Source organism: Triticum dicoccoides, chromosome 2B (genome assembly GCF_002162155.2).
Source record: "Triticum dicoccoides isolate Atlit2015 ecotype Zavitan chromosome 2B, WEW_v2.0, whole genome shotgun sequence".
Classification (NCBI taxonomy): Eukaryota; Viridiplantae; Streptophyta; class Magnoliopsida; order Poales; family Poaceae; genus Triticum; species Triticum dicoccoides.
The window spans coordinates 807,901,595-807,911,374 of record NC_041383.1 but is presented as its reverse complement, the minus strand read 5'-3'; the positions used below and the strand labels follow the sequence as shown (position 1 = coordinate 807,911,374).

Genomic DNA, 9,780 nt, shown 5'->3' with positions numbered 1-9,780 from the left:
AAAGCCCGGCCCGAACGCTGTTTTTTAGTACGTGTACGTGCAAGCCCGTCCCGAAGCCTGAAAGCCCGGCCCGAAAAATAAAAAAAGAGAAGCCCGAGCCCGGCCCGAACTACCTTTCGGGCTGCAAAACAGAGCCCGAGCCCGGCCCGAGTGTCAAGCCCGGCCCTGCCCGGCCCGGGTTTTTCGGGCCGGGTCATCGCGTCGGGCTGCCCATGCCCGGGTTTACATGCGGGTATCAAGCATGGCTAGCGGACTTATGTTTTTTATTTCATTACTTGCCACTTACAGGTGGGACCCACACACAGGTCAAGCATGGCCATCTGGCTTGTGTTTCTATTTCATGATTTGCCGCTGAAATGTGGGACCCACATGCTTGTATCAAGTATGGACAGTTGTGATGCAAAGTTTAACGGCATGATCTTTCTATTTCATTCGGTGACACTGACAGGTGGGACCCGCACACATGTATCAAGCATGGCTAGCTGGCGTGTAGAGTTTAACGGAGAGTTAACGGCAAACAACGGAAATGTGTTCAAATCCACCTGAAACATAATTTTCTTTTTTTTCTTTTCTGAGTGACCTGAAACATAAGTCATATAGTCGATTTGTATCAGTTTTTCAAATTTATATTTGTACACCGAATGTAAATATAAGTTCATGTATCGAAAATGTGATTGACTCGTTCAGTAAAGCTTGTTTGCTGTTTACGCCAAAGAGACACGCGAGCCGTTTCCTCGACACGAAGAAAAACAAGAGATTGTCGGTGATTGGATTGGACTAGTAAACGCAGTTAAGTCGTCACGCGGCTCCGCGCGACGAACTGACGCCGATCGTTTGCTTCTCTCTCCAGCTAAACTAAACTGAACACAACACAGCTGAAGAAGATGGATGAGCCGCCGGAAATCTCCCGTAGGAAACACGAACAGTGTGTGCGCGCGCGCGACGTTGAAAGTGACATGTACGACACGAGACTCGAGCGAATCAACACGGGTATTTGCTATGTATTTGATTTCAAGCTCGCATGTAAACCAAATCCTAGTGCTGGTGATGTTTCTTGCTAACAAGTTGTGCATCGAAGTTTTGTTGTTGATTATTGGGTCGATTGTGTGTTTTTATCTTGAACACGGCCTACACACTCATACATGGCCGAAATGTGAGACTAGGCATCGACGAAGCGGCAATGACATGATCAAGGGAGGAGGCATCGATGAAGCGGCAATGACGTGATCAACAAAGGAGGCATCAGCGGCGACGGGTGGTTGGGGACATGATCAACGGAGGAGGCATCAGCGACGACGGGTGGCTGGGGATGTGACGAGGCAAAGTCGTTCACATTTGTGGCGGCGGTGTAGAATTCGTAGGAGATCTCGGTGCAATGGGTTACGTGCATGAGAGCACGACTCCGGAAGCAAAACTTTCCACTAGCTAGAAATGTTCACCGGAGCAAGAGAAGGCCCGGGGATAAAAGCCGGCGGATGTATTAGTCCACATGCGAGAGTAGGCACAACATGCCCATGTACGTGCAATGCACATTAATATTGCAGTAGAACTAATTGCATGCATATATTAGGTAGTAAAGTATTATTTGCATATTAATTATGTGATCACTATATTTGAAAGTAAACATGTTGGGCGCTCGTCATTTTAACAGTTGAGGCCATTGGATTGAGCTTGTTTGATGGTCGAGATTAATTGGATCGGAACCTCTGGGCTTTTTATATTATATGGATATATCGAACCCATCGGTACTATTAGAGCATCTTCATCCACACATACCTCTAATTCGATCCCTCAAACATCCGCGGACCGGACGCGTCCGTCTTGGGCCCCTATTTGTTCATCCGCGCAACCACAATCCTCATTTTGTTTTCTCATATGCCCGGTGATTTGCACGTGAATGGTGGAGATGAAGGGGGAGAAAGAAAAGAATGAATAAAGAAAGAGAAAAGGTGGTTCGGGGTGGGGCCGCGTCCTATGTGACAGATTGACCGGGTGTGTCCGGGCGTGTCCACGAACCTCCATATCCTCCCTATATTTGAGATGAATATGAGAGTTCACGGACAGCCCGGGCATCTAGGGAAGATACGAAGGGTCCGGTTGAGTCACGTTGATTTACATAATTTTGGTTGGAATTAGGTGGCATTTGGCATGAAATCTGGCACACATAAACGCGGAGATGCGACGAGGTTTCCAAACGTGCACGTATGATTACAGCTCGGTTGAACCATTTCAAAAGTTGGTTACGATTTGCCATATGGACACATCCGCGGGGATGCTCGCCACACCTCCGCCGCCTGCTCCGCCGCACTCCCTTCCGCTCCGCAGCAAAAGCCAGAAATCCAGAAGCACTGGAACTACTCGGTTCCCACCCCACCACTCCATCTCGCCGCCGCCGCTGTTCCGAGGTGCCGATTTAGCGAGGAGTGCTGGGCTACAGATCTGGCCAGATCGATGGTCTGGACCAGCGTCTCCCGTCGCCACAGATGGACACCGGCGGCGAGGGGAACAGGGTATCAGGCCAAGAGATTGTTGGTTTGGTGTCCGATTTGGGGAGGAAACAGAGGGCCGCGGCACGAGCAACAAGGGATGCAGAAATTGCAAAGGACAGGTACACGACGCGCGGATGCTGCTTGCTCCATGAGCCATGTCGAGGACATCTCAAGAGGAGAGGGATCGGATTTTCGCGCTGGGACAACCACTCACCCCAGGGCTGATTTTGAATTGGGCTTCGGAAGAGGTCAATTCTTCTTCCCGTATTCAGAGGGCGAAGTGGAGGATCTTCAGACCAATGCAGAACTAGGCCCCTACTGGAGTGATGCAGATGGGAGACAAGCTAGATTGCAGCGAACTTGTGCGCGTGCTGAGATTCGTTCTGATGCAGCAGCTGCTTGGTGTGGACTCCAGGAGGCAGATGCAGAGGAGGGTTTGGAAGATCCACCATGGATGACCAGCGAGAGGATTGATAGAAATTTCAAATTTCATCAGGGAATGGAGGGGGAAGGAGAGGATCGAGTCAAAGATGCTGCCAGGTCACCACGAAGACCGGACCCCGTTGTCAGTGAGTGTAGAGAAGAATATGGTGGTGACTTTTACAGCCAGCTTTGGTTAGGTGAGAAGGATAAGACTACCACCTCCGAGAGGGTTTCAGATCAGAGAGGAGCGGCGGCTCAGATCCGCAGGAAGTTCTTGGAGGGCAGGGGTTTGGGGGGTGAAATTTGCCGTCCAGCCGAGGAGAGAGGAAGAAGAGTCCACTTGTCCACCAATTCCAACGAATCTGCATCTGAGGGTCTCAGTTACGCAGTCTCTGTGCCCGAGATCGCACCGGAGGGAGAGGAGATGGGAGAAGGAGGACGAGGAAGGGGGAGAGGTCGTGGGGCTGGCCGAAATCAACAGGCCTTGGAGATTCAGGATGAATTTCAGCAGCATCCGGGAGCACCAGGGATGTTTGGGTTCCCCACACCCATGAATCAACAGTTTGGTTACCCAGGGGCTCCGCCTTGGGGGTTTCCAGGTACCTACCCCCCTTTCCCTCCCCCTCCAAATTTCCCCATGAACAATCAGTGGGCGCTACCTGGACAGTCTCGGATGCCTGCTGGAGGAAGCCATCATGGAGGAAATCAACAACAACAAGTCTCAAACACAGGGGGTCAGCAGAAGACCCAATCTGGGAAAGAGAAGCAGAAAAAGGGCTTAAACAGGGCTGGATCTAGCAACAATGTAGAAGGGAAAGAAAAAGCAACGGTGGATTTCACTGAATACAGTCAGGCAATGTGTTTTAATTGCGGCGATCCAGGACATCCGCAAACTGAGTGCAAGAGAGCTAAGCTTTGCTTCATCTGCAAAAGTACAACACATGCTGTTGGTGATTGTCCAGTCAGGAGAAGGCCACACCAAATGGCTAAGTTCGTGGGAAGTGCAGCTGCAGGTTTAGGTTTCTATTACATAGAGGTTCCAGATATGGGTCAAAATGCTATTGGTAGCTTTAAGAATTGTGGGGTGGTGTACATTGAATCAGGAGAGATCAACAAAGAAGATTTGGCTAAAAGAGTTTGCTGTAATCTACAAGACCAATTGGCCTTGGCAGATTAGGCCTTTTGGAAGATGGTCTTACCTGGTGAAATTTCCACCTCACATCTCTGTGGATCAGGTAGCTGGGTACCCATGCTTTGGACTGTCCAGAGAAGACATTACAGTTAAAGTAGTTGCTTGGAAAGAGGAACTCATCAAGAATGATAACCTCATTGAGGTCTGGGTTCAACTTAGGAAATTACTACCTAAGTGGTGTGAGTGGTCTTCCCTGGACCAAATCACATCAGTTTTTGGACTGATGGTGGATGTGGACTGGCAATTAATGTTTAAAAGTATGTTTGAGGTGGTTAGGGTGAAAATCTAATGTAGAGATCCAGCCAAAATCCCCAATGAAAGGCTGTTTGCTCTAGAAGGTAAGTTAGTGCAGGTTCAGATCACTGTGGAAGTGCCTAAACCTATGGCTGTAGAAATGCAGACAAGTACTGGGCAACAGAATGGGGGTGGAGACACAGACAGAGACAACAACAGTGGCATGGAAACTGAAGATAGTTTGAATGGTAATGAGAACACCCAAAGACCACCCTGTAGTGCTGGAGGGAATGAAAGTAGGAATGGAGCTGGAAATGGTAACACCAATGGTCAGAGGAATCACTCTCTATCTGACACATGGACCCCACTAAGTGAGAAAGCTGTGTGGGAAGCATTCCGTAGAGGAGATGAGAAGGAGAGGACAGAAACAAGTGAGGATCAGAAGGAGGGAAGTGAAGTAGTGCCTATAGAAGACCCTGAGAGAGAAGTTACTAGATTCCTATTTGTTGAGATGAGTGAGGAACTGGACAAAACTGAAGATTCCATCAGTCTAGTAGAAACAGAAAACCATGGGGAAAATGAGAGGATGGAACAAGTAGTTGAGGAAGAGGAAGAGGAAGTCTACTTACCTGATGACATCATGCCCACCTATGAGGAAGAAGCAGTGATGTTTGAATATAAGAAGAGAAAGACTTCAAAAAAGCAGGGATCCTGGGGACCAGTACAAGCTGCTAGAAAAAGCAACAGAGTGAAAGACAACTTACCCATCATGGAGAAGGCTGAGCTGCTCAAAATGAGGAAAAACTTGGAGATTCCAAAAACAACACTGAGAGGTATAATTGATACAAACCCTTTTAATGTCTTACCCGTTGAGGAAATAGTAGATATGACAGATTCTCTTGGTGTAGAAATTAGAGAGAATCTAGATCATAGGATCAACAATGCCTCTTTATCTGTTTTAGATGAAAATGATAGTATGCTTGATGATAGAAGTAGCTGTGGTAGAATGAGAACAACTGATGGTAGAAATAGACAGGGCAAGCACCCTGAGAGAAAAGCTCCAAAATGAGGTACATATTTTGGAACATTAGAGGAGTTGCGGCTCCTGGTAGACTCAAATGCATAGAAGATACCATTACTCCTTTAAGACCTGCGTACATAGGTTTCCAAGAGACTAAAAAGGAAACTTTTTCTAATTCCTTCCTTAAGAACCTGTTAGGAAATAGAAATTTTGAATGGAAGTGGCTACCTGCAAATGGTGCTGCTGGTGGTATTTTGGTAGGTGTAGATCTTGATATCTTTAAAGTAATTAGTTGGGAAATCCTTAAATTCTCAGTTAATGTAGTGGTGTGCCAAAAAGATACTGAGATAGTTTCTAGGATTACTACAGTCTATGGACCTGCTTATGAAGAAGGTAAACTAGAATTTATTTCTGAATTGCATCACAACTTCCTTAACTGGGAGGGACCTGCAATTGTAGGTGGTGATTTCAATCTAGTTAGAAATCAGACTGATAAGAACAATGGTAGAGTAGATTTTAAGTGGGTTGATAAATTTAATTCTTGGATAGATTTTTGGTCTTTAATAGAAATTAATATGTCTGGTAGAATGTATACCTGGGCAAATAACCAGGCAGATCTGATTATGTCCAGGATTGATAGAATTTTTTGTACTACTGAATTTGAAGCTTCTTTTCCTTTAGCTAGTGCTAGGGTACTCCCTAGAATTGGAAGTGACCATACTCCTGTCATATGGGAATCGGGCTGTGGAGAACCAGTGAAGAAAGCGAGCTTTAAATTTGAGAAATGGTGGCTAGCTAGACCTGATTTTAGAGATATTGTGATTAAGGCCTAGAATACTAAGGGTTTTAGCTCAAACCCTGTAGATGTCTGGCAAAGTAAAGTGAGAGCTTTTAGAAGACTTGCTAGAGGCTAGAGTGCCAACCTAGAGGCTTACCTTAGAAACCATAAGAAAGCTCTCATGGCAGAATATGATAGGATAGATGTACAGACAGAAACTAATGGTCTGAATGATATAGATAGAGGTAGAATGAAGGAGATTCTCCATGAACTTGGGGAAATTTGGTGTAAAGAAGAAACTAGTGCTAGACAGAGGTCTAAAGATAGAGATATCTTAGAGGGAGATAGGAACACAACATATTTTCAAGCTGTGGCTAACCAAAGGAGGAGAAAAAAGATGATTTCGATACTAGAGGGCCCTGAGGGACCCACGTCTGAACAATCTAAGATGATAAAAATAGCTGTTGATTTCTACAAGAACCTCTTCAAAGCTGAACCAAGGCCTGATATTGCTTTGAAGCAAGACTTTTTCAATACGGATGAGAAAGTGTGTATAGAAGACAACATTAAATTAGAGGCCAGGTTCACAGAGGAGGAGATTAGAAAAGCTGTTTTTGATTCTTATTCAGATGGGGCTCCTGGCCCTGATGGATTACCTTTTATGTTTTTTCAAAACTTTTGGGATATTATTAAGGAGGATCTGGTGGCCATGTTTGAGGCATGGTTTGAACATGACCTGGACATTTTTAGACTCAATTTTGCCATGATAACTCTGATTCCTAAGGAAGAAGAGGCAAAAGATATGAGGAAATTTAGGCCTATTAGTCTTCTTAATTGTTGTTTTAAGATTTTTACCTAAGTTTTGACTAATAGATTAGCTTTGATAATTGGTAAATTGATCTCTGAGAATCAATCTGCCTTCATTAGAGGTAGATACATCCTGGAGAGTGTAGTCACTGCACATGAGGTGCTGCATACTACACATTCCTCTGGAAGGAAAGGGATGATTTTAAAAATAGATTATGAAAAAGCTTATGATAAGGTTAATCTAGATTTTGTTTATGAAGTGCTTGAGCTTAGAGGTTTTGGTAGAAAGTGGATCAACTGGGTTAAGAGCATAACTCAACAAGGATCCATTGGAGTCAAGGTGAATGGTGAAGAGAGTGATTTTTTTATTACTGGTAGTGGTTTGAGACAAGGGGACCCTTTCTCCCCTTTGCTCTTTAACCTTGTAGTAGATGTTTTTGCTAAAATGATAGTTAAAGGTTCACAGACAGGGCTGGTTAGAGGTTTGTGTCCTAATTTTCACCCTGGAGGGATTATTTGTTTGCAATATGCAGATGACACTCTGCTTTTTGTAGATAATGATCATAGAACTGTTGTTAACCCCAAGTGGGCTTTGACCTGTTTTGAGCTAGTTTCTGGCATGTCCATAAATTATCACAAAAGTGAATTAGTCCCCATTAACCTGGACGAGGCAGAAACTCAGGTGTTTCTAGACATATTCAATTGTATTAAAGGGAAATTCCCTATCAAATATTTGGGGATTCCCTTGCATTTTGATAAACTTAGGAGAGAAGATTTACAACCCCTTGTTGATGCTCTGCTGGCTAGGATGGCTAGCTGGAGGGGTAAATTACTTTCATTATTAGGTAGAGTTACTTTAGTGAAAACCTGCCTAGCCAGCATCCCTATTTACATGCTATCCTTTTTTAAATTCCCTAAATGGGCAATTACTTTGGTCAACTCTCAACTAGCTAATTGCCTCTGGAGTGATGAGGAAGGAAATCATAGAATTCACTTAGCTAACTGGCAATCTGTGTGTATGAGAAAAGAATTTGGGGGCATGGGGATCCCGAATTTGCAGGATTTAAACCTGTGCTTAATAGGGTCTTGGATTAAAAGATATATTTTTAGTGAAGGTTCTCTTTGGAAGAGAGTTATGGACTCCAAATACAATACCAAGAGACCTAATATCCTTTGCTGTAATGACCCTCACCCATCACAATTTTGGAAAGGGGTAATGTGGGCTATGAAAGCAGTTAAACTGGGATACAAATGGTCTGTTGGGAATGGTAGATCTGTTAGGTTTTGGGAGGATATTTGGTTCGGTAACTCCCCACTTGCCACCCAGTTCTGGGATTTGTATTGTATAGTTAATGAGAAAAACAAAACCATTGCAGATACCTGGGATGGAGATATCCTAAAAATTTCCTTTAGAAGGAATTTTGATGAGGTGTTAATGCAACAATGGTTTGATCTAGAATCCGTTGCCAAATCGATTACTTTTACTGACCAGGAAGATAATTTGATTTGGCAATATGAATCTAAAGGCATCTATTCCTCTAAGTCTTTGTATGCTATTATTAACTTTAGAGGGGTGCAACCTATTTACACGCCTGTGGTGTGGAGATTGAAAGTACCACCCAGGGTGCAGGGTTTTCTTTGGTTGTTTTCACAGAATAAAATTATGACCTGTGATAACCTAAGAAAAAGAGGCATACCCAAGCCTCTGGAATGTGTTCAGTGTAAGGAAATAGAATCAGTTCACCATCTTTTTTTTGACTGTGTGGTTGCTAGGTTAATGTGGAAAGAGGTAGAGATTATTTTTGATAAAACTTTCCGTTCTTTCGGTGAGTTAGCTGCTTGCTGGCTCCGTGAGAAGAGATTTGCCCATCTGAATGTAGTTTCTTCTGTTGTCCTTTGGGGTCTGTGAAATACTAGAAACTCCATTGAGTTTAATAGAACTAAATGGATTTCTGTCAAACAGGTTTGGCAGAAGATAAGTTCATACTTGGGGGACTGGACGAAACTGCACAAGGAGCTACAGGAAGGGGCGATGAAACTCTTCAGAGACCACATGTTGAGAAAGCTAAGATCACCACTGGAATTGGAACCAGACTGAGATGCTGTGAAACTGCGGAACAACTTTCCTGGTCCAAAAACATCCAAGGGATGTCACATGGAGGGCGTGCTACCCTAGAGCAAGTAAAAGAGAACCCAAGGCTGGTGGAAGAAGTTCATGTGGTCTTCTTCCCCATGAGCTGATTTAGCCAGTTCTAGATGAGATCTAGTTTTATCCTATCTTTTATCTTTTGATACTCCAGTAGACTACTAGTAGGGGGTAGAATATCTTTGCTAGTGGCGGCTGTTGCCATATTTGATCAGTGTTTGAAACCTGGTGTCGTTGCCAGAAGACCTGTATGCGTGTTTGGTTTCGTTTTCTATGAAAATGGAGCCGGGGGTGCTCCCCTTTGATCGAAAAAATGATTACAGCTCGGGACGGCGTGGGCGGCTGGAGCGGCAACCAACCAACCAATCAACCGCAGCGCAAAGCTGGCTCGCGCGAACAAACGGCAGGGTCAAACCAATCAATCAGCCGTGCGTTTGTTGACCTCCACCCCCACAAGCCCACAACGGCTACAACTCCACCATAAACCACGCCACGCCCACGCCCACGCCCACCACCACTACCCCCTTCTTCCCCGCGCCTTCCCCCTGCTTCTTCTTCCACCCCACCCCACCCAAAACCTTCCACAAATCACCACGATTCACATCCCAAATCCCACCAAAACTCACAAGGAAGATAATCCACGCGCAATCAGGTCAAGCACCAAGCAAGGAAGACTCGCCTCCCCTCCAC

At 44.9% G+C, this 9,780-nt stretch overlaps 1 protein-coding gene across 1 annotated transcript; it reads left to right on the top strand.

Moving 5' to 3' along the window:
• Positions 1 to 3,624: 3,624 nt before the first annotated feature.
• LOC119368924 lies at positions 3,625 to 9,404 on the top strand. The gene is made up of 2 exons (XM_037634033.1): positions 3,625 to 5,171; positions 8,908 to 9,404. Exons 1-2 carry the CDS (start codon positions 4,487 to 4,489, stop codon positions 9,183 to 9,185), a joined length of 963 nt encoding a protein of 320 aa, XP_037489930.1. The 5' UTR covers positions 3,625 to 4,486; the 3' UTR covers positions 9,186 to 9,404.
• The last annotated feature ends 376 nt before the right edge of the window (positions 9,405 to 9,780 follow it).

Bases quoted from the DNA above. Each gene is read 5' to 3' on its own strand.
- LOC119368924 (XM_037634033.1), top strand. From the start codon at position 4,487: ATGGCTGTAGAAATGCAGACAAGTACTGGGCAACAGAATGGGGGTGGA. The intron at 5,172-8,907 runs GTATAATTGATA...TCTGTCAAACAG, and splicing joins TCCAAAAACAACACTGAGAG to GTTTGGCAGAAGATAAGTTC.